Source organism: Trichoderma aggressivum, assembly GCF_033847375.1.
Source record: "Trichoderma aggressivum f. europaeum strain CBS 100526 chromosome Unknown scaffold_003, whole genome shotgun sequence".
In the NCBI taxonomy this organism is placed as follows: domain Eukaryota; kingdom Fungi; phylum Ascomycota; class Sordariomycetes; order Hypocreales; family Hypocreaceae; genus Trichoderma; species Trichoderma aggressivum.
The window spans coordinates 1465674-1489192 of record NW_026946369.1 but is presented as its reverse complement, the minus strand read 5'-3'; the positions used below and the strand labels follow the sequence as shown (position 1 = coordinate 1489192).

General features: G+C 48.9%; 7 protein-coding genes across 7 annotated transcripts; 3 read left to right on the top strand and 4 right to left on the bottom strand.

The window, feature by feature from the left end:
* Positions 1–1462: 1462 nt before the first annotated feature.
* Triagg1_1578 (uncharacterized protein) lies at positions 1463–2785 on the bottom strand (the record flags this gene model as incomplete). The annotated part of the gene is made up of 1 exon (XM_062895663.1): positions 1463–2785. The coding sequence occupies one exon, from the start codon at positions 2783–2785 to the stop codon at positions 1463–1465; it is 1323 nt and encodes a 440-aa protein (XP_062759917.1).
* A 1309-nt stretch (positions 2786–4094) lies between these two features.
* Positions 4095–4662, top strand: Triagg1_1577 (uncharacterized protein; the record flags this gene model as incomplete). The annotated part of the gene is made up of 2 exons (XM_062895662.1): positions 4095–4454; positions 4513–4662. The coding sequence occupies 2 exons, from the start codon at positions 4095–4097 to the stop codon at positions 4660–4662; spliced, it is 510 nt and encodes a 169-aa protein (XP_062759916.1).
* A 215-nt stretch (positions 4663–4877) lies between these two features.
* Triagg1_1576 (transcriptional regulator family: Fungal Specific TF) lies at positions 4878–7059 on the bottom strand (the record flags this gene model as incomplete). Its single annotated transcript, XM_062895661.1, has 3 exons — positions 4878–5847; positions 5956–6641; positions 6754–7059. 3 exons carry the CDS (start codon positions 7057–7059, stop codon positions 4878–4880), a joined length of 1962 nt encoding a protein of 653 aa, XP_062759915.1.
* A 398-nt stretch (positions 7060–7457) lies between these two features.
* On the bottom strand, positions 7458–9024 carry Triagg1_1575 (uncharacterized protein; the record flags this gene model as incomplete). The annotated part of the gene is made up of 2 exons (XM_062895660.1): positions 7458–8874; positions 8957–9024. 2 exons carry the CDS (start codon positions 9022–9024, stop codon positions 7458–7460), a joined length of 1485 nt encoding a protein of 494 aa, XP_062759914.1.
* Positions 9025–9419: 395 nt separating this feature from the next.
* Triagg1_1574 (uncharacterized protein) lies at positions 9420–10225 on the bottom strand (the record flags this gene model as incomplete). The annotated part of the gene is made up of 5 exons (XM_062895659.1): positions 9420–9475; positions 9542–9635; positions 9693–9755; positions 10092–10119; positions 10176–10225. The coding sequence occupies 5 exons, from the start codon at positions 10223–10225 to the stop codon at positions 9420–9422; spliced, it is 291 nt and encodes a 96-aa protein (XP_062759913.1).
* A 1530-nt stretch (positions 10226–11755) lies between these two features.
* On the top strand, positions 11756–12708 carry Triagg1_1573 (uncharacterized protein; the record flags this gene model as incomplete). Its single annotated transcript, XM_062895658.1, has 2 exons — positions 11756–12452; positions 12536–12708. 2 exons carry the CDS (start codon positions 11756–11758, stop codon positions 12706–12708), a joined length of 870 nt encoding a protein of 289 aa, XP_062759912.1.
* Positions 12709–18863: 6155 nt separating this feature from the next.
* Positions 18864–20336, top strand: Triagg1_1572 (uncharacterized protein; the record flags this gene model as incomplete). The annotated part of the gene is made up of 1 exon (XM_062895657.1): positions 18864–20336. The coding sequence occupies one exon, from the start codon at positions 18864–18866 to the stop codon at positions 20334–20336; it is 1473 nt and encodes a 490-aa protein (XP_062759911.1).
* Between the last annotated feature and the right edge of the window lie 3183 nt (positions 20337–23519).

Here is a 23519-nt window from a genome sequence, read left to right as displayed (position 1 = left end):
CGGGGTCCCGTCTGCTCCCCCATAGATAAGCCACTAACCGGCAGATTAGTAGTTGAGTGGGTGACCATCAGCGAACACCGGCTGTTGTATGTTTTTTTCTCTTTTTTTTTTAAAGCTCATGTTAATAGGTCCTGATATGCGTTGATCTGTTGATATCTCGTGGTGGGGCTCCTGGTTACCGAGGGAAAAGATTGTCGTGGTCTCCATTTTGCGCAAGTAATCCGTGACAGACTGATGCACAAAGTAAATGACCCCAACTCGAATACTCAATAGAGAGCCACATGATTCGACAACATCTCAAAGATCAAGCGGTTTGAAATCCTCCAATGCTTTCCCAAGGGACAGTACGGAGTAATTACTCCATTAAACGGCCGATACAGGACCGACACATTGGCAAGGATGCGTTTACAGATGTCTGCACTTTTGGAACAGTCGATTTGCTCCATCATGTGCTGATAAAATGAATCGAGCTCCAGTAGAAATGACTCCAATAGCCTCAATACATTGGTATATGTTCTTGCAGTCTCTAGTCGCATTGCGGAAGCTTCAGCGTAACATTTGTTGCCTGCCCCATCCCGGATTCTTGATCGCCAATCTCAAGAAACCTGTACCAGATCCGTTGCCGACCATGCGATTCCCTTGTATCCACTGGGTTGAACATCTTTGGGATGCAATGCGTCAAGATGATATCTTTGAAGACAGCCGAGTTCATGAATTCCTGAAAGGTCATCTCCTCTACTGGATTGAGGCTTCAAGTTGGTCTGGAGCCACAATTGATGCAATATTCGTGATCCCAAAGCCCCAAAAGCTCCTGATGGTGAATTTTATACCTCCGCAACTGAATCACGTATCCCCAAACATACGACAGACGGTTTCCCACGAGTCCAGGCTGTTGCCCTTAGCGCTGGTGCGCATCAGTTTCTTCTCTACAACGGGCTCGGAATCAAGACTGCGCCGCTTCTTCGAACACTAGAGCAAAACGACAAGGACACCGTATCGGGATCGTTGAATAAGACCATTAGGATATGGGACACCGCCTGGGCCAGAGCTCAACAGACACCGTTCAACCATCGTGAAGTTGAATAAACTATATGAATTGCCTTCTCTCCTGATGGGAAACTTATCGTACCTAGGTATTTAGATTAGATAATGAGACAATTCTGATCTGGGACACTACCGCAGGCGATGTGCAGTAAATGTCTACCAAACACAAAATGTTTACCCAAACAATCTCATTCACCTTCTCTCCCGATGTGAAACTCGTTGCATTGGGATCATACCACGGGGCCACCCATGCCCCGGACGACACCACAGGTAAAGTCCAACACCATAGTATCTCTCTAGATCTCTTTCAGCAGCCTTCTTGGCTCTTGTTTACCCATATAAAACTTTGGAAATGTATGGTACACGTTGCTGGTCTTATCACTGGCCTATTTTCCTCTCTATCATGTCCAGTATTCACTTATTCCGACGTATCCTTTTGCCTAAATACTTTCGTTCCACTCTCTTCTGCATCACCAAAGAATCGCCGTACATCTCTGGCTAGGACCTCGGGTGTCTCCAATGCAGGAAAGTGCCCTCCTTTTTCGTGTACGGCACTCCACTTTACGTTACCATTCCTCTTTGCCCACTCCAACGGAGTATGATACCAGATATCGTGCGGAAACTGGCTGATAGCCACAGGCTGATTTACGTACGGGAGGTTTTCAATTCCAGACATGGATATGGCCCCATCGGCTGCGCCGTGCTTGTAAAGTGAAAACGTAGCATAAGGACCGGGAATCCAGTGCATCATGGTCCATGTGATGACTCGATCTGGCGTCCAAATCTTGGCGATGTTTTCCTCTTCGACACATTTAACTAAAGCATCGTATATCCACATGGCCAATCCCACCGGTGAGTCGGTCATTGCATGGGCCAGTTTCAAGGGACGCGTTTGATGAACTTGTCCATACGCCCAAAGTTCACCAGAGAAGCCACTCAGTCGTCCAATGATTTCAACCTCTTCGGATGTGGAATTTCCTTCCTTCAACTTCTTGAGATCCTCGTCGGTTGGTGGAACAACCCAGAAGTTGGAATGCAAGGACACAACAGCGTCAGGGAATTCCAATGCCGCATATCTGATTATGAAATCTCCAGCATCTCCGGCTTGTGCCACATAACGTGTGTATCCGAGATGCTGTTGCATTAGAGTATTGAAGGCAGCGGCGGCTTGGCGATATCCGAATCCGGGTGCGCGCGGAGATGGTGAGAAGCCATAGCCGGGAATAGACGGCGCCACTACATGGAAAGCTGGAGCAGAGTCATCAGTTGGATGTGTGAGTAAATGAACTATTTCGGCGACTTCGAGAAATGAGCCGGGCCAGCCATGGACAAAGAGAAGTGGTATAGCATCGGGGCGAGGGGAACGATGATGCACGAAGTGAAGTGGTATGGGCTCTTTGTATGCCGTATGTGGTGTGTGCACAATTGTCGTGAACTGGGTCAGTCGAGTGTTGATATCATCCTCGACGGCTCGCCAATCAAACACATTTGCCCAGTGAGAAGCAATTGTTTTAGCAGAATGAGCGGGAGGACCATCAGTAAACTCGGGTTGGTCGTTGGGCTGAAACTCGGTGTCGACGAAGCGAGTCAATGAGGCCTTGAGTCTAGTTTGCTCCACGAAGGCCTGCTTTACGGAAACTTTGAATGGATTGACGGTATCAGTGTACGTCGCATTGAATGTAAGATTGAGATCTTCATCCGTAAGGGTGAGGGGCTGCCGAGATGTGTCTTGACTAGTCATTGTTCAAGACAAGCGGCTGAATCCTGCGATGTTTATATCTTGATATTACACCTGTAATGGTTTGTTCAGAGGGCACATTGCTGTATTTATACAACATGCAGTCTCATTCTATTATATACATATGTAGACTAGCCTCAACATGTTGCTGAATTGGCTACCAGGAGCGGGGAAATTGGTGTAGGCTATTCGTAAGCACTTGGCACAATTACGCTCATCATGGGTTTGTGTTGCAACGGCATCTTCTCCACCAAGCCAAGATGCAGTGGCACGCTTCTGCCTAATGATACGAGTACGGCGGTTTAGGTATGGAAACGTTTATGTAGGGTGTATTGTCCATCTAAGTAGGCTATGCGGCAAATCTAATAATTCAATATCCGTGAAACACATGCTGCCCAACAGCCATTATCCATTGCCACCGATTACAACTATTACGCACCAACTGTTTGCGAAACTAATTGATGATTTGTTTACGTTCATTTAAACACTACACCATACCATAATACCTCTTTGGCTCCGGAATTAGTTCCCAGGTTCACTCAAATATACCATCTCCTTCTGGATCCCAACGCAGAGCAGTGTTATTGTGCAAGTGTCAAAATCTAGCATAAATGCGGTGTGACTGAGATTGAGTAACTTTAAAGATGGCGACATTACTCTTGATATAGTTGCTTCAATTGCTTCTGGGAGTGTTGCTTGAGTGCCGCTCTTGGTTGCCTCTTCAACAGTGGCCCAACGAGAAGACCACTTGGATCATTGCCTCTTCTACTGATTCTTCAATATGGCCACTACAATAAATCTTTGTCTCCTCCAACTCACCGAGAATGAACAAGTTCTAGAAGTCAATATTCCGCCCGTATATGAGAAAACAATGTCTATGTTGAACAAGTGAATCAATTGCCGTCTTGAATTTTTTTTAAGGCGGGAATAGCCTTGTAAAAGAGTGTGAGCATCATTCGCAGAACAGTTTGTTGGATAATATAACGCCCCCCCCTCCATTAAACTGCATGAGTGCGGAGGAAGCGGCTCAAGTACAGATTACGTTCTGTACACATGTCGCAGTCGAGAATTACATCTTTTTGCGGCAATCATCTGTCAGCCTCAATAGCTCCGTACTTGCGCATATGTGAGATATAAACAAAGCCAACCATTGGTCGCCTGGTAGTTCATCAATGCACCTCACTAAAACGTATACGCCGTTCCCACTTCTTCAAGACTATATATAAGCTACTCCCTCAGCTCTCCAACTCGCCTTACGTACAAATCAGCACTAACAATAACACCACCAGACAACTCTCTTCTTCCTTGCAAAATGGCATCCAGCACGGCAAAGACACCATCGACGGCTCGTACGACCCCGAGGTCCCTGATCCCGGTTTTATCGACTTCTCTCAATGTCGGCATGGCGCTTGGTGCTTGGATCACAGTGATCCCGTTTGCGAACGTGGCATACCCAGGGCCCGCGGTGGCAGTATGGTTCAAGGACTTTTTCAAGCCCGGTTTCATCGGAATCACTTCTCTCAGTGCAGTGACGATTGCTTCAGGAATCCGATCGGCCCTTGTTCGGGATACGTCTGGGTCAGCAGAGGGTCAGGCTAAAGCAAAGGCAGCCTCGCGATGGGCGATTGCTGGTCTTGTGTTCACGCTCATTCATTTCGGTTTTGGAAACTCTGTAAGTCACGGTATTTTTGGCAACATGTTCTTCGGTAAGAGTAGCTCATAGTAAGCAGGTGCTCGCGATTATGGACCGGATTCTTTCCAACCCAGAATTGGCACAAGGCGAAATGGCTGGCTGGATCAAATTGCATACAGTGAGAACGCTGACGACTGATGTGCCGGCTTGGATCTGCTTTATTGGAGCATTGCTGTCTGAGCTGTAATGGGCAAGAGCTCACTCGTCGATTGGAATCGAATTCTAGAGAAAGAAAAAATGGCTAATTACTGACAATACATTCCTCCCTTTGCTTCCCAGTGGTTTGTTTGTTCATTGTTCATTTGCTGTAATACAACCATCAACATCTTCAACACACTTCATCAGAGAGACTGGTCAACCAAAGTGGCAAGTTTCTCTCAGCGAGGCCGTTCCAGCTGTCAGCTATATCAGAGGAGGGCCTAGACTCCAAAAGAGATTATTCCAATCCCTTCCACGACCTTGGAGTGTCTCCCACAATTTATCTAGGTCAATGGTGTCTGGGTCAATATCTACTCTCCTAGGCTCCCGATCAACCACCATGTTGCTGCTGTCCGTTGTTGCTATATCCACGGGGCCCATTTGGTTTAAAATCGTGGGGTCTCTTCTGCAGTTCTCTCTTTTCAAAGCTTCCAGTGCCGGATGTGAAGCTCTGTACTTTCGCAGTATCTGAACCGAGAGATGCAACAACTCAGATGCCAACGGCGACTGTCCTTTTGCTTCGTATAAAATTCTCCATGCGTCAGTCATTGTTGCGTCTCCTCCTGTTGTGCTACCTTCCGGGTTGTTGGCTAAGCACCCATCCAGCACAAACACAACGCAAGCAATGAAGATGCTCCGGAACTTTACGTTCATACGCTGGCGAAATAGGACGAACGTTGAGTTTTCGGCTCTCATTCGGTGCTCGATGTAGATGATGCGCTGCGCCGCTTTCAAGCAGGAATCGTGGGAATACGCAAAGCCGGGATTTATTGTTCCTCGGGCAAGATATGGCAAGTGCAGTTTGCAGATTTGACCGTAAAATATCATGTTGAGCATATATCGCTGGATCGTTATATCAGATGAACGCCGGATATCCGAGGGTGGCAGTTTGGAAAGGCTCCCGCTTTTTTCAAGGCGGAAGAATGACGGTAATTCTCGCATAAACTGTCGCAGTTTCATATCTGCCTCCATGATTTTCCCGTAGTCTGCCTCTTCCGGATTCCAATTGATGGGCTTATCGTGGCCACCGAGGCTATAAAAGAGTTCGGCAAGGCGGGTACGTTGAAGAAGATACGACACAGACGTGGCTTCTTCTGGCGGACGGTCTATAATATCTTGACCCTCGATAATGTCTTCGTCATTTGCATTGCAAGGCTTTCGTACTGCCATCTGACTGGGTAATATTGTATATGCCCCTTGCTGAGGAACTGACAACCTGGAAAGCATCCTACCGCGCGATACTGTAAGTACCATCCAAAACGACAGATAAAAGAGGGCTCACCAGTCGGTATCTGTAAGATACCACCATGTCCTACGGCCGATTTCAGCTTGAACGGTGGACATTTTTATTTTAACTGAATGACTGTTGTTATTTGGAGAGTCGATGAAATGCAGTCCAATCTCCTGGGCCATTGCGACTGCCTGAGCGTGGAGCAGTCGGGCACGAGCTGAGATGCCCTCCAAACTGCATATCATGAAGAACACCACAATAATGCCTTGTACACACGCCATGGACGCATGTGCTGCTAGATGGGCATGATGAATGACGTCGAGGGCCGTCGTAAGCCACCCTGCAGTCTGTGAGTTGGCGTCTTCTGGGCGGTTGAAAAGGCCCTTGTTATCATCAAATCGAGTCCACGTGTGTGTGCTGCTGCAGCAAATCGCCAGCATGATCATCAATTGACCAATATCGACAGCTCGGCCATGCTCCACGGCGTCATAGAATCGATCCACCGCAGAGGGCAGGGAAGGTTTATGGAATATGTAATGAAAATGAAGGACATCTTTGATAAACTTGTCCAAAAGGACATGAGCGTCTCCTCTCAAAGGCAGGCATATGCACTTGACGACCTTGACCTCTTCAGCCAATGGAGGAGAGCTTGCAGGATCCAGAACAAAGAAAGAAGGACTAGAAATAGAACGGATAGAGCGAGTACGAAAAGTGATGGCAGGCGGGGCTAATGAATCCTACAAGCAGTGGGTGACGATTAATATCCCGCGTCTGTGAAGAGAACTTCATTGCCATTGTCGAAACAAGAACCGCGCTCTCATCAAGGCATCAACATTGTGAAGAACTCACTAATACTTTCTGGCTCGAGCAGCTATTCTCAATGCCGAGCACGTCTGCTGTGACAAGCTGCAGCTGAGAAGACAGCAGCAACGAGGGAGCCAAGTGGTTCCGATTAAGAGCCTCCTGAGACCCACCAGTCACAACGGCCTCACTGGCGCCCTGGATCCCAATGCCTTGGACGGAAGCTGCTCCATCGACGTTGCAAGGGATTCCACGGATCGAGCAGTTGGAGCAGGGAGATCCGCGGTTACAGCGCAGCTTTCGGATCCGGCAAAGCGAGCATGCCGGTGGCCGCCTCCGCGACTGACGACCCATGCAGCCTATGGGAACTGTCTGCTGTGCGTTGTGAATTCTGCTTTTCCTCTGTGGTCGGTCATAGACACCGGCGATTCTACTTTGACAGCATTAGACGGAGAAAGGCGGGAGAATGATGGGAAATACTAACCCGAAGTATCAGAATCCGCGGGGACTTCGGAGTTAAGCCCCCTCATGTCCGCCAAGAAAAACGTCGATCAGACCATCATCTTCAGCCGCGGATTTCAATAAAGGGAAGCAATTAGAACCTCGGTTGCTGAGAAAATAGTCGGATTTCATCAATCCGCACGGTATTTCCTTCACTTTGAGTAAGATAGACATGGATATCATGGATGTTTCGATTGAGTCTCACAGAGCAGAGCCCTGTTAATCGATTGCGGCCGTGGTGATGGTGCGCATCAGGATGAGAACTGGACCTCGAGACCTAAAGTTCGAAACGGCTTGTTCATCATCTTCAGATCGATCCCGCTGCCGAGACTGAACAATAATGACTTTACTCGTCCTTCCCACAGCACCCCAAGCCGAAGATTTTGGTCCAGCCTCGCTTTCACGACCCCAGCATATTCATTCTCCTCACTCTCAACCTCTTCTTTATCTACTTTCTCAGCAGGTTGCCCAGTCTTGGGGAGATTCTTCTTAACACCTTTGGACTTGGAACCAGTATTACCCCCATTTGCTTTGCGTCCAATCTTCTTTTCTGTCGGCTTTACCGGCTCGTCGAGCCTCCACTCCAGTTTCGCGTTAAAACTCCGTTCAACCGGCGTCGACGTTGAAGCCGACTCCGGTGTGGCCGGTGTGGTCGTCGGTGAAGGTTCTTTTCCATCTACAATGTTGGTGGCCACTTTCGAGGTGGGAAATGGCTTCGAAATTGGTGTCTTCACTGCGGAGACACCCTCAGAGGAAGGGTCTGCTTCTGCCACAGATCGAGCAAACGGCCTCCTCCACAGCTCCATGCCGACGGCCCAAGAGCTTTCGTAGCTGAAGATGTTGAATTCCATGCGAGTCGCGAGACTGCAGTCTTTCCCAGCCATGACGGCATAGCTGGCTGCAATATTCCCCATCAGGGGATTCAGCGTAAGAGTCGCAGAAAGCGGCGTTCCCTTGTGATCCGGCAACGTAGCAAATCTCGCGCCTATGCTTATGCCTCCAGATTTGTTGAGAGTGCCGTAGTAGATCTCTCCGCCGGTACTGAATCGCCCATATATCCTCTCCTTGTCTCCATTGCCACTGCCATGTCCGTTCCCATTGTCTGTATTGGAGGTGGCAGACTGCTGGGCGTGTTTTTTACTACTCAAGTCGCCTCCAAAATTATAAACTCCTCTGAACCCCAGTAGTCCGCCATCCGTGGAAGCGAGTCCTTCAAGCGCATAACTTCCGACATCGTACTGCAGCAATCCCAATGCAGTGCCCCCATTTCTGAGGTGCTGTCCCGATACGGCGCTGAATTGTGCCTGAAAAGCAGGTGATATTCGCCTCACCAGGAGCGCCTCTAACTGTGACCGTGGTAGATATAGTCTGCCGTAGAGAAGCGACTCATTCGTCTTGTCCGTATCGTCCGGAGGTCTTAGGGAGGGGTCATCTCGTCGAGCAACCGGCGTCAATGGGCGATAGGATCGAAGAAGATCAGGGAGCGGAACGCTTTCGGACTGGGGAGTTAGGAGGACTCGAAGAGGAACGGAGGAGAATAGGTAGGAGATGGAGCCATCAACCACGCCAACCGAGCCCAGCTGGTAAGAGGTGGCGAAATTGGGGCTTGCGAGGGCCGAGAGAGTCAGGCGAAGACCTCGAGGAGTGCTGAAATTCAGCAGAGCTTGGCTGTAGCATTAGTTGAGAGCTCATTGAATAGCCATCCATGGAGGGGAAATCACCGTCCGTCGTCGCATTCAGCGCGGCATACGAATTGTCACGCCTCCACCCGGTAGCCTCGTAGAAAGCACTGTGGACATAGTCCATAAACTCGCGCATTTCAGCGCGCGTTGCACATGCCTGTCTGAAAGGCTAGACTTGGGTCTCTGCGAGAGTGCGAATGTGAAGAATCGTCACCTCATCTAGCAAAGCTGGGAAAGTTATATGGTGGCGGCCGGCACAACATCGGCAATATCTCCATGTTGAAATCTACAGCCAGCGCAGCGCAAATAGATTGCAGCTTGATATATGCAAGGTACGTGCCACCGCATTTATTCGTCTTCATCGGACACAGACCGGTGGCTTCTACTTGACCGAATCAATTTTCATTATGCCGAGCCCATTGTGTATTTGCTACCCAGATTTGATGCATGATTCATAAGAAGAGTATCCCTTTGCAAAGTAACGCAACTCCATAGTTACAAAGTATCAGAATTAATGTTAAAAAAAGCACTTTAGTTGGACAGGTTCTGGATTAACGAGACGTTGTCGCCTTTCAGCAGGATTTGGCCTGTGGCTGGGTTAGCTGGTTTGGAACTTGTAGAGTGCAAGAGGACGAATGCTTCAGTCATCTTACCCAGCGGTTTCCTTGTCTCTTTTTCGTTCGTTTTTGTGACTTGCTTGACTTCCACAGCATCATCAATGACCAAGTTCATAAACTCGTCGAACCCCTACACATAGCATTAGCCGGGAAACTCAAAATAACATTTAGTATGGACATTACTGACCCGAATCTTGCCCTCGATACGGATGGACAGCTGCTCGTATAGCCAGACACTGACTGTGGCATTCTAATGAAACAAAGTCAGAACATAATCCATCAAAAGTGCGCAACAGCTCTTGGTCGTCGAGAGATGATTGGTTCGATGTGGCATCGCGGATGTGATATTGAGGGTCACGGGTCGTGTTATCAAATATTCGCCTGGCAATTGATGCCTTGACTGATAGTTTGGTCGGGTTTCTCTCAGGTGACTTGGCGCTTTGCCAATGACTTGCTTGGAGACAGACATTCGGATCGCGTGCGCAGTCGAGTCACGCAGCAGTTCCGTCACGCAGGTCCGCGGCCACCAATATCGTGCGAGTGTCGTATGGGATGGACGAGGGAGTCGATTGGATCATGTACTCACGTTCTGTAGGAGCTTAAAAATCATGTTGCTACGTAGAGTTAGCTTTGGTAGTTCCGCGGCAATCGTCAATTGGAAGAAGCTCACATAGGCGGGAGCAAGACGCGGCGACCGCCGCCTCCACCGCGACCAGTCATGACGTGGGATGTTTGACGAGGAGTTGTTTATCGGCAGTGGGTAGTTAAAGAAGCGGCAATAGACCGGCCGTGCAATGCTATCGCGGTGCAGCAGTGAGGAGCTTGCCTACTAGAGGTTGGTAGCTCGGTATGATGGTGTTGAGGGCGGTGCCTGGGAAAACTCGTCGGATCGGAGATATGCTTTGCCGCGATAAGGCTATCTTATCGGATAAGGTACAAAGGTACATACGTGCGCACGGCACATGCCCAGCCCACCCTACACTTCCCAAGGTTTCTGTTGAATACGCACATGTACTGCTCATTAAAAACCATTATCTTTCTGTGTTCTTCTTTTTGCTTGTAAATTATCGTCGTGTTGACTGCGATAAGCCTTCGGGGCAGATATATGGTGGTGGTGGTTGTATCTTACTTGTCATCAATCTCTTCTGTAAAGCTGAACGACAAGCATCATATGGATCGAAGAAAACATGTAAGCCAATTTTCTCTCATTCATGGAGGGAAATGTCCGCGGATTGTCTATTCTCTCAAAAAGACTTCTCTATACGGGCTACTTGGTTGACTAACCCAATCTACACGGTGGTCAAACTGCATGGTCCACCTTGTCGGCACTAACACAATGATAAAACGATTGGGGCCCATTTGGAAAATACACAAACCACCAATAGCAAGACCAATAGAGACAGGAAACATGGAGATACTACTAAGCTGCAGTGTTCTTCTTTGGAAGATTTTTATAGCTACTCATCCGCCCCCTCATCTTGAAGTTTTTCTCATCTAAGATCTCTACCCCAAAGAGGCAATGCTGATGATAAATAAGGGAGCAAGTGCAGCCGTAGTGCAAACCTGAAATATTAGCTAGGTTTCACATAGAAGAAGGGATACTAGGAACCTGTGATGTTCCTCATAATTACAAGCAGTAAAATGTCTGGCATAACGTCAAATTCGTACTGTACACCCTTACCTTGGCATGCTTTGGATGTAGTACTACGGTTGAGTAATCAGTCTTATTAATCCGTGATTTATAAGGATCGTAGCCCACGATATAATTTTCTGGTCAGAAAAGTATAAGTCAGACAATCTTGGGTGCCTGAAGTATTTCATGTATTCCACTTCTCGCTATTATATTTACTCATACGTTACTTCAAAGGGGTATGTCTCTTACTTTCTATTTCAGAAGATATCCATTCTTTGTCCCTAGAGTAAGGGTGCTTCACAGTATTCTATAGTTAGCATGGCTCTAATAGTATCACTTATTGTTGGCGATTGTTCCGAGACTAATCATGGTGGAGACAGAGATCTTATATGATGCAATCTATCTCCTAATGTAAAATACCACTTGAGACACAAATTGGCAACGTGCCGAAGTTCCAGACGCTCTTTTGCACCAGATTATGTATCTGTTGACTAAACACTGGTCAGAGACTGTATATAAGAGACGTACAACGAGACTCTCCACCTCATATCAAATATGTTCAGAAGTCCTTGATGTTTTCTTTCATCATCTTTTTTAAAAGAACTTATAATATCATCATGGCTGCACCTTGGCCCTCACCGACAAAGACATGGCACGACGACACATACCCAGCAATTGACCCAACCCGTCCAGAACTCACATTGGCTGGCAAAACAGCAGTTATTACAGGTGGTGGTAGTGGCATTGGGGGAGCCATCGCTCAGTCATTCGCCAAAGCCGGTATATCTCGTCTCGCACTAATCGGGCGGCGACTGCAAGTTTTGCAAGATAACAAATCTCGGATTGCCGCCATCAACCCACAAACCGAGGTTTTACTGATTCAGGGAGACATCGTCAATGGAGACCAAGTCCAGAAAGCGTTTGAGACTGTCAAGTCCACTTTCGGGGAGCCGCATATCCTCGTCAATAACGCTGCCTATTTCGATGGGCCAGTCTCAGCGTTGAAGGACGATGTTGACACATGGTACCGGGCGTTTGAGATCAATGTCAAGGGTAGTCTTCATGTAATCAGGTCCTATCTATCTGTTGCAGCTGCATCACCGAGAATCTTGAACGTGTCAAGTGGGCAAGCTCACCTGGATGCAAAGTTTTTCCCCGGCATGTCGGCATATCTATCTTCGAAAATGGCACAGCTGCGTATGTTCGATGCCATTCAAGCGGAGCGACCTGATGTGTTTATAATAAACTGCCATCCGGGGCGCGTGATGAGTGAAATGTCGGCAAAGATTGGTAGGGAAAAGGGCATAGATACACGTAAGGGAACTACGATATCATTTCTCTTGCGAGTAACATGGTCAAAAGAGTACACTCCAGAAGCGGCTAACTGAACGCCTTAGTTGAACTTTCGGGAGATTTTGGTGCCTGGGCTGTTAGTGACGAGGCCGAATTTCTCAAAGGAAGAATGGTGTGGGTAAATTGGGATGTAGATGAACTCAAAGCGAAAAAAGATGAGATTATTAACAATGACCTGCTAACTGTTGGTCTTGGTGGTTGGCCATTTAAGCAGTAAGCAAATTGGCATGAACCATGAAAGTGTTTGAAATGTATATATATTGTAGGCGCTTGATTGCATGTTACCTATCTATCGAATTGATGAAGTTTGCCGATAGTCCGTTACATTACGAAGCCTGTGCACCACTTGAACAATACTGACTATGTGGCAGATTAAAGCCTTGTCCAGTTCCAGTATCACAATACGCAGTCAAATATAGCTGGCTCATTAAGAATGGCTACGTATCACCAATCATAACATCAAGGAAAAGCTATCAATCTGTCAATTCTCATTTCTGAACTTGGTAATGCTCTTTACCATTCTGATTAGGAACCCAGTTTACTAATATGCTTCTTCGTATTGATACGATATGCTTTAAGTTATTGAGGATACATACAAATAATAAAAGTAAGTGGAGAGCATGTGACACCCCCCAAGAGGCCCTAACATATATGTGAAGCTAGAATCGCAGCTGTCTTTGGAAATGGGATAGCCGTGTCCGAAATTCGTGATCTTACCAACACAGCTTCGTATAGGTATACTCGGAAACGTTCTTTTGATCGCCTATTCCTTACTTACCGTTACTAATCGGGAGATTGAATACATATATGTCTTTGGGCCTTAGTATCAGCCGGAAAGCATAGGCCTCGTCGTCTATTTCGTATTTACTGAAAGAAGGTAATCGCTATTATTACGGTAATAAGGCTACCTACATGTCTTCAGCTTAGGTGACCGAACTTGCGCGCATTTGTTTGTTATCATGTGATGTGAGAGAATCCGTTGGTGAACTTCGAATGTCATGGGTGGCAATACGGATATGGAAATACCTCTCCTTGAGAGCGCAGAGCTGCGGTGGATCTGCTTCCATAGGAGACACGAAATCTAGGAAATACTCCTGAGTTATTAATAGCTACGGGGGACCTTAAAATACCGCAGTATCCATCCAGAATGCCTAGGCGGAAATACACGCCCAGTTGATCTCATCTTTCCTCATTCACTCGAAATGATGAAACTCACCATTTCCAGGCACAATTACATGAAGGAGCAACAATAGTTGAGTGGAAATACTCTCGGCAACACGGAATCCTCCTAGACTTCGGTAGCCGGGTGTGCCGGAATCCCCCTTTGAATCCGCCCACTCCCGATCCTGACATCCACCCGTTCCGCCCCGGGGTTGCGGGGGTCGGGGGTCCCGCGAGTCTCGCTGCGGCTTCTACGGTCAAAATAGCAGTAGCTTATACGGAGGACTTTGTCATGTACCTGCTTCCAGACAAGGTTGATGTCATTTTGCAGCGTATGAAACCTGCGCCTCAACGCAAGTCGGTCCGGACGAGCCTATTGCGAAACAGCTTCTGGAACATGTGCCTGACGACTGAGCTGAAGCATGACGGGCGGCATGAACTGTTCATTAATCTCTTTTACTAGCAATGAATAGCCGGCTGTTGCGAGATGACCGGAGTCCATTGCCGGTGCAATTGGCCCATGACTGATGCCGTGTAAGCAGCGGTGCGTCGCCTGATACAAGTGGAAACGTTGACACAAAATCGCACCATCGATGCGCACATCTGCAAAGCAGAACAAAAGATGTCCCCAAACTTCGTTATGACAAGTTCTCGGCCGTCTTTTTTTTTTTTTACTCCACAGAGAGCGGCCATCGTCAGAATCGCACAATTGACGCCTTCTGACGTGATACCCCTTTCTGTTTTCTGGTGATATTTCGGCTCAAAATGGAGCCCCATTTCGGCTTAAGAAAGAGAGACGGCAATAGCTCCTCCGTACATGCGCTCCATACGGCCGCGGCATTGGCGGGCGCCCCTGTACGCCGTATAGAGGAATTTTTGCGGGTGAGACGAGAAGTAATAATTGCACTCTCCAGATCACTCCGTACTTACTCCGTACGAGTATTACGCTCGTTCGGCCGTACGATTCCAAGTGCTGAGAACATTGGATGTATTAGCTGGCATCCGTCTAGCCGGCGGTTACCGGATGTAGGAGACTTCATGCTCCCTGTTGGCACAGCATTTTTGTATGGATCACCACGAGGGGAGCAAGCCTTGTGTCATTCGTGCTCTGAGACTCTCCAGGACTCTGCGTCGTAAAGGGGTGATGGCCAATCGGATATGCGAGCGACGGAGGATGGCCAGTCTTGCGCTGAGACGAGACCTCGTGACAATAGCAAATGAGAATGACTCGACGGTTCAAATGAACGGTGGACGCTGCGGAAATTTCTGAGGGCCATCACCACGGCTGCCTGTTTTACTACATGCACTCCATATGCAAACTTTGATGCAGTATATGTAGTATTTGTATAAGTGAGAGGTGGAAATCGGCTGGTGAGCCTCTTGGCAAGTGATCAACATGCTACCTACCTTTTACACGTATTTGCAGCAGCCGCTCTGAGATCTCAAATGAATGCCGAGATGTTGCGTTTGCGGCACTGGGCAATTTTGCCGGCTGTGAGTGAGTGAAGAGCTTCCTTCTAGAGCCACGGGAGCGGGATCACGGGCCGCAATGTCCTCATCCTCCTACCAGATTCGTGCTCGCACATGTACGTGTAGTTCAGCTTGAAGCTGCCATAGGACTTTTTCAGCCTGTGCTCAAGCAATAATCGATACGTAATAGCTCACAGGGGGTCCCTGTTGTGCCTGAAGCTGTGAGCGACCAAAGCAGTGTTAGTGCCGATGGCTGAGGCTTTCCGGCACTTTGTTAGAATCACACGTGTTTTGCTGTGCCATGATCGTCAAGCCACATCGAGCACGGGCAGGGAAAATTTTTTCTTTTTCTTTTTTCCCTTTATTCCCATTTCCCCTGTTAGGTGCCGCATTGGGTAACTCAGGACGACGGGACCTGGATGGGAACACAAAAACAGCTGTTTAAATGAAAGACGGCCCCATCTTCCTCCAGATTGCTTCCGTATTCTGTCAAACGGAGACGAATTTATGTAATGACACCGAGCAAAATGTCAACTGTACGACCGTAAACGGCAGTAATTTAGAGTAGATTGAATCAGGAACAACAAGACGGCCACGGGGATCCAGAAGGAAAAAAAAGAAAAGAAAAAAAAACTTGAATATTGTCACTGCGCGATCCACTACGGAGCAGCAATATTCGGTAGCCTGCCGATGCATCGAAGAACCAGCCCCGCCTAGTCTACATCAAGGTAGTATTCTGCAGAGTAGTGCAGAGTAGCAGGCGGTTGTCCTGCCCGTAAAATTTTTTTTTAGCATCTCCGTGGAGACGACGAAGACCAAGTTGCTGGAGACAGAAAAAATCACATTTGCCTGGTGACCTGGTTACTATACCTGTTGCAGAGCAGTGGCGAGCCCTGCACGAATCGAGGCCAGCTGGAGCTTCGTGTGCCGGCGTGCAGGTCTGTGAATGGGCGGGCGTGCGTCCAAGTTGATCTGAGATGAGATGAGGTGAAGTAGTGTTGATATTTGGTGGTGAAGTGGGAAACTGTGTACGAGTGCTGTGCGGCTTGACGGGGGATAGTTGACACGATATAAGTTACTCTATGAGGCTTACCAACACAGTTTCTCTTTTTATAATCAAACATGAGATGAATGCGTCATGGGATACGCCCTCTGTCTCCAGGTCAAGAGACTGACCTGTGTGATGTTGGGATATTTCAAGGCGTCACGCCTCCTCTCTGTTGAATCTGCTGCTCCTGCACAGCGAGAGCATCACCATCAGCGGCCTGCTTCGGGGTAGCGTCGGCAAGCCAGCCAGGCAACTCCTGAGGCTCAGTGGACATGGACATGGGTAATGGACATACTCGTACATACGATACGAGTATGAGTACCTGCTCCGTACGGAGCATGCAGTGAGGCATCGTGATGCGCTGGAGCTTCGTTTCGGCTGGCGAGAATCTCCATTCTGCGCTGTACGGTAGGGCGCGGGCGCTGTGTCGCGGCTCAAGGGCGTGGGCTCGGGTAACGTCACAGGCCATCACGCCACTGTAGCCTCCACTGACAACACGACATTTAGGGCGTGGGTTTGGTACTTGCCAGCACCTTCTACCGAGTTTGCTGACTGTTTCTGGTGCCGTCCATGTAAAGGGGGAGCTGTGGATGGGGGGTAGTGTGTACTTGAGTCGAGCCCTGTGGGCGGAGCCGAAGAGGTACTCTTGGTGTGATGGGCTGCCTTTGGAACACTTGCTCTTTGCATCCGGCTTTGTATCCTGTACTCGATTGCTCTGCTAAATGAGTCGAGGGGCCCTTTTGTGAGTGGAGACTTGCGGGTAGCAACGCACGCCCTGAGCGTAATGAGTTTGCATGTCATCCCGTGTGAATTGCTAGCCGGTTGAGCCACGGAGACGGACTCCCGCTTCGCGTGCTTTTGCGGTGCGCCTTTGGTCAGCAGACTGCTGTGGCTTTGTGTGAACGCTGGCCGTTTGTTCGTATTTGGTTTGGCAGCAGCTTGAGGCAGTCATTGCCAGCCATCAGTTGCGCCCTCCGCCTGTCAAAGAACGTGTCAACGAGCCGGTGTCGGCGGTGTCATGGCTGGTGTTTAGTAAAGCAATTGACAATTCGATGAGTTGACTTGCGTGATGAATTGGTGATTGAGGTAGTTTACATGCCCGTCCGGGGACCTAAGCAAGTGATGGCCGGTCTGTACCTTGATGGGTACGGGTAGCAGCGCGGTGGACTGCTCAGGCTCGGGCTCATGCTCAGGCTCATCATACTCATACTACCTACTCAAAGGACATCGGACAAGGCCGACGAGGATCCAGTTTAATGCTACGCTTTGTTTTGTCTGATGTTGAGCATTTACAGTACGGAGTACAGGCACAACAGAGAGAGAGTAAAAAAAAAAAATAGGTGGCCCCGAGTTACGAGGGCAAAGTACTACCGCATCGAGACAATAGCTGAGAGAGGGCGGCAAACAAAGATGGAGCTGAATACTTGGCCGGTACTTGGCACGGCTTGTTGATGGATCTTCTTCAACGTGCGGCGCAGGTGCTTCTCCGTCCAACCGATGGCAGTAAAGCCGTCCAATTTCCAATTTGGCTAAGGAATGGGCGTACCAGTCATGTACACACGTGCTGCCACCCAAGTGCCTAATCGGGAAAAGGGGGAGAGAAAGGAAAGTCGACGGACAGGCAAAAAGAAAACGACGAGGAGGAGGAGAAAGAAAAAAAAAAAACTGGGAGAACAAGGAGCCCCACAGAATCAATCGAAAGGCGTTTCTCTCGATGCCATGCCCCCACCGGAGATCCATCGGCCATCGGTTGGCGGCCGAGAGCCTGGAAAAGTCCAGCAAGATTTTTTGCTTGCGGCCATGGCCATGACACATAGCTCTGGACCAAACCGCCGCATGCCGAACAAGGGACGGACATATATAACTTGACGATGCCCTCGACGATGCTGGCGGGTTACCTCTTTTGGGAAGTTTGTTTACCGGATTGCATTGCATCTCATCGCATCTTGCCAGTGGCATTACGATTTGGAACTTGAACTTGTCCATCAGCTTACTGTACTCGCAAAAGCTACTATCGAAACCTTGCTCTACCCGACTTACACGGACGGCCTCGCAACAGTCAGCACTTTGAAGCCACAACGACAAACCAGAGAGAAAGAACAAAAAAACGCACCGGACAAGATACAAAGGACCCAACTAGACTGCCAATTGTCATCGTCCAACATCCACGCACCAAAATTGAATTTTTAAGCAACAGCACAGCTGCAGCACGCTTACGAAACCGGCGCTGAAATAAGATCATCAGACCGGCTTAATTTCTCTCTGTGCTTATACCTGACCAGTGGCTTCCGCCAAAGTGCCATCTGCCAGAACTAACACCGGCCATCGGCGCCCTTTGCTGAGAGTCCATCACCAGATCTCAGCCCAATCCTTTCCCCAGACGCAGCCCCTCCTTGGCACAGCGCCCGTGTACATCATTTCCGGAGGGGGGTCTTTGCATCATCATTCGTCGGCGGGCTTTGACCACCGCTAGGGCTGAAGTTGCTTTTGAAAGTTAAAAGGGAAGTTGACAGCAACAAAGGATACACAAAACAAAAGAAACATTCAAAGGAAGGAGAGAGAGATAGAGAGAGAGAGGAACAGGTATCTATCATAAAAGGGCCTGTTCCGCCATTCCTCACTCATAGTGACGTTTGCGTCACCCACAGCCACCACAAAACCACCCGCAATCATCAGCTTCTCCCATCTTCACAATGCCCCACCTCGTCTCCAGCTTCCTGCGCAGCTCGTCGGGAACAATCCCTCACATCAAGGCCGTCTCGCGGTCTCGAAACACGTCGAGGAGCAACTCTCGCAGTGCATCCCGCAACACTAGCCCCCATGCCTCGGACAGCGAAGATCGCCATGCCGTCAAGATGCCTGACCTCGCCGAAGCCATCAAGAAGCACCACCGCCTGTCGCTGCACTTTGGCCGATCCGCCTCCAAGGAGCGCCAACAGCACGTTCCCTACTCTCCCGTCGTGATTGACTGGAGCGTCGAGAGCCCGCCCGTCGTCTTCCACGGCAACGCTGAGGAGAGCACCGGCGCTCTGGTCTCGGGGCAGATCTACCTCGACATCAAGGAGGACTTGGTGGACGTTGAGAGCTTCACAGCCAGCCTCAACCTGGTCGTCACCCACAAGCGGCCATTCCAGAACAACTGCAGCGAGTGTCAGACTCAGTCAACCGAGGTCGAGAAGCTGAGGCTGTTGGCTCACCCCGTTCCTCTGCGCAAGGGCAAGCACCAGTTCCCCTTCTCCATCTTGCTGCCTGGCAATCTCCCAGCCTCAATGGACACACCCGTTGTCTCCATTAGCTACGTGATGAACGCCGAGGCGCAATTCCTCACTGCTCCCACAACGCCCGAGGGCACAAGCTCCATCATAACCACCAAATTCGAGCGCATCATCGATGTCAAGCGGGCTCTCCCCGAGCCTCTCTACCCCCACAACTCGGTCCGCGTCTTCCCTCCGACCAACATCAAGGCCGCCGCCAGCTACGTCTCTGTCATTCACCCATCAGGCAATAACAAGATGACCCTCAAGCTCGACGGGCTCGTGACCCACAACGAGAGGGTCAAGACGGTTGACCTGTGGAAGCTGAAGAAGCTTACCTGGAAGTTGGAGGAGACCATCAAGACAGTTGCACCCGCTTGCGAGAAGCACAACCCTGGCCTCGCCGAGTCTGCCAACAAGGGCCTGCCCCGAAGCGAAACCCGCGTCATCGGCGAGAAGCACCTCACCGAGGGCTGGAAATCCGACTACACCGGCGCGGACGGCATCGTCGACATGGAATTCGAATTCTGTGTCAACCAGCTCAAGCCGCACTCCCACGCCCTCAAGTACGCTTGCGATACCAAGACTCAAGACGGAACAGAAGTGACCCACTCTCTGCTGCTGGAGTTGGTTGTCTCGAAGGAATATGCACAAGAGGGCAAGACACACATCTCGCACCAGACTGGCACCGGCCGGATTCTGCGAATGCACTTTGCCGTCGTCTTGACTGACAACGGCGGCCTGAGCGTCAGCTGGGACAACGAAGCGCCTCCGGTTTACCAGGATGTGCCTCCCAGCCCTCCCGAATATGCTCAGGATGAGCTCCCCATCGAGTACGACGACCTCGAAGAACTAGTTGCCGCAAGGGCGACGGCACCCAACAGCCGAAGGGGTAGCCAAGAATTAGCATGAAAGCGACGATACCCACCACTTTCTTTTTTGTCAATTTACTCTTCTTTACATATTTTTATTATTTTTCTATTCATTCCATTGGGCGCGTCTATTATCAGCCTACATAGGCTTGGGTGCAGAGCAAAGCGGCTGGGTTGTTTTCGATAATGCTGTTTAACCAGCATATACATATACCCCTACAGCAAAGGACAATATCAGGCGATTGGCTTATTTCTTTTCTCTCTTTTTTCTCTGCATATATACATAACATGATGAAACGTCGGGCGAATTCAACAGACATAGCCACATAGTTGGCTCTTTTTCTCTATTCTTTGGCGTTGGTTTACGGAACGGATACTCTACTGTATACGATGGCTTCTTTCACATGCAACAATGGGTGATGACGATATATAGAATCCGCGAAAAAAAATATATAGCTTTAGTATTTAATCAAACCATCGTCGCTCTCAATTCTTTTCCATCTCTGCCATACGTGATGCTCTTCTGGTTTCCCATTTCCCCTTTCTACCATGTAGATTGAGTTGCAGCACTTGGACAAACTGGCAGCAACTAAGCGATGTCGGCCACATCTACACCTCCAAGCGAGTCGTGAATACTCGTATGCCGCTGCTAGGGCGCCGGCGCGACGATGAGGGCGCCTATCTTGCCTAAACCGATTTAGCCGCGAGTCGAAGCCAATAATAGCAGTACGATGTAACACTCGACAGCTGCATTATGTCATTAATCCTGACCCTGGCTTCGGCATATGAAGGTGTCACGCCCTCTTTCTTAGCATTTTGCTTTCTTACTAATTGTTCTTGATGCATACATAGTCTGGTAGGTCAACTGTGATCTTGCGGTGAAGCCATCAATTCAAGGCAAAGGGCGTAGAGGGTCATCTATTCTGAGAACTGAGCCAGACTACCGGATACGTTCAACCGTTCTGCCGGTCAATCACATTCTGGCATGGATTGGATCGTATGATTCGACGAACGACAAAAGCTTCTTCCCCACGGGGGATGGGATGACTCTTCGGCATCCCCACAGCATTCATTCACGCCCGGTTTTTGAGGGTGAGCGGCACCGGAGCGACTGTGGAGTCGTGGCGGCGTCGCCATTTGCTTGGTGGGGGAGCTCCGAGGACATAATCAGGATTCCCGAGGAGATTACTCCGAGCGGGGCTGGACAATTGGGACTGTTGTCTATTCTCATGGGATCATCGTACGTTGATGTTGGCGACTTGGATTTCTAAGAGGGTGTCCAGGGCTCATTTGTAAGCCGAGCTGGTTTGGGATGACATGTTGCATTGCATATGCATTTGGCAGCGAGGTTAGTAAGTGGCTGCTCGAGTTTAGGGCGTGTATCTGCTGCTGCGAGATGTGAATTTGATTTCCAAGCACTTCTGTCTAGTCCTCATGCGCGATCAAAGGTCTCTATGAGGAGATGTGTTATTGATGACTTTGAGTGCTACAAGTTTGATGAGCCCTCAGGACACAGCATTGGTAGTACTTTTGATCAGCGAGTTGTTTCTGGGTTATTCACTCCAAAGCTCCGAGACTGTTATTCACGTTCAGAGAAGTGTCCGCCTGAATGACTCCTGGGGGAACCAACGTAAACTGCAGCATTTTATCCATCGAAGAAAGCTCATCTTTTGCAGTAAGAGCAACCAACGATAGCCCATCCATCAAGTACTCGCTATATGGGAAATGCGCATCCATCCTCACAATAGTCTTGTTCTATCGCAGGTTGGTCGCAGGCATAGAAATTGGCGCCAACTGCGCCGTCACGTATATCACGTATAGCCCACATTCATCTGTCTTGTTGAAATACCCTGTCGCGCTCGTGACTCCATTTGCATCCATATCAAAGGTAAGAGTTTGATCCTTTTGCGTGATCATGCCGATGCCCACGAGATTAAGTGGACTGAAGGAGTGATCTTGATGCTGGACGCTGGGAACGGATGGTATGGTGAAGGTGTTTGGCGCGCTTAAGAGGAATGGCGCGACAGATGTCTTGGGAAATGGCTATGTCGATGGCTTCTCTTCAAGCATGTGTCAGAAGTGTGCTGCTTGTTCTGCGCCGTTGCTATCCATCGTGGCGATGGTGCGAGCTTGGTATGGGTTGCCATTTCTCGCCAAGGTGATAGTAACTTCTTGGACGTTCCCATGGTGATGGTTGTAAACACCTGAAAAGAATTGATGGCATGCCGTAGAGTTGTAGAGCCGAACTCGTATTTGCATGAGGATGGGATAAATGCATTTTTATACTTAACATACTTGATGGCATTGATTCGGTGCAGCTCCTCTTGCTAAGGCTGTGTCAGTTGTTTGGTATACCCGACTAGAAGGAAGCCTTTACGGCAAGAATAGTTTGAAGGATAGCGACAAGTCCGTCCCGTTTGTCGTACTCGTAGCCACTCACATTATTGGTGACATTATATAGTGAAGAGTTAGAAAACGATGTTTCGAAGAATTCGTTGGCAACTATGAGTTGGGATTGAGCCATGCCTTCTAGCGACAGCTTTGAAGATATACTGTTCGTCAAATTCACCGATTTACCAGCAGAAACTCCAATTTGGTGGAGCTGTTCGGTATTTGGATCGGGGAAATTGGATGGCGTGGGAATTGAGTATGGACTTTATTTCGTCTGAGAAGTTGAAGGAGTGGCAAGAGTCGAGTCTGAGATGGCCACGATGGCTAGCAAGAGCACATGGAATAGCATAGCGAGAATGGTCGATGGCAACAAGGTATATGGTTCATTGAATACATTGTCGTCTTCAGCAGGCGCTTTAAATCATTTGCAGGTTGAGCATGCAAACGGAAGACTATCGGAATATAGGGTCCGATTCTATACTGAGATGGAGTAAAACATTCGAGCGTCGGTGTTGCTGATTAGATGCGAATCCTTTCTGGCAATGAACACGATCATTCATTTGAGCCATGCTAAATGGTTCAAGATATGTTGTCAACTGGTTGAATGTGGTTGAGAGAATTGAGGTGAGCTGCCTTCTTAATTGGACAATATCCAGCTCGATGATAAAGAAATTGTTGCCCTATCGTACTGGAAGTTTGCACTGTCTGATGGTCGCATCGGTTCCCTATTATGTGAATGCCGCCCTCGGTGTTGAGCCCCTGATGCTTTTGCACTTCTACTTCTTATAAAGAAACAACGACATTGTTGATCACTTGTGACTGGCGGAAATGA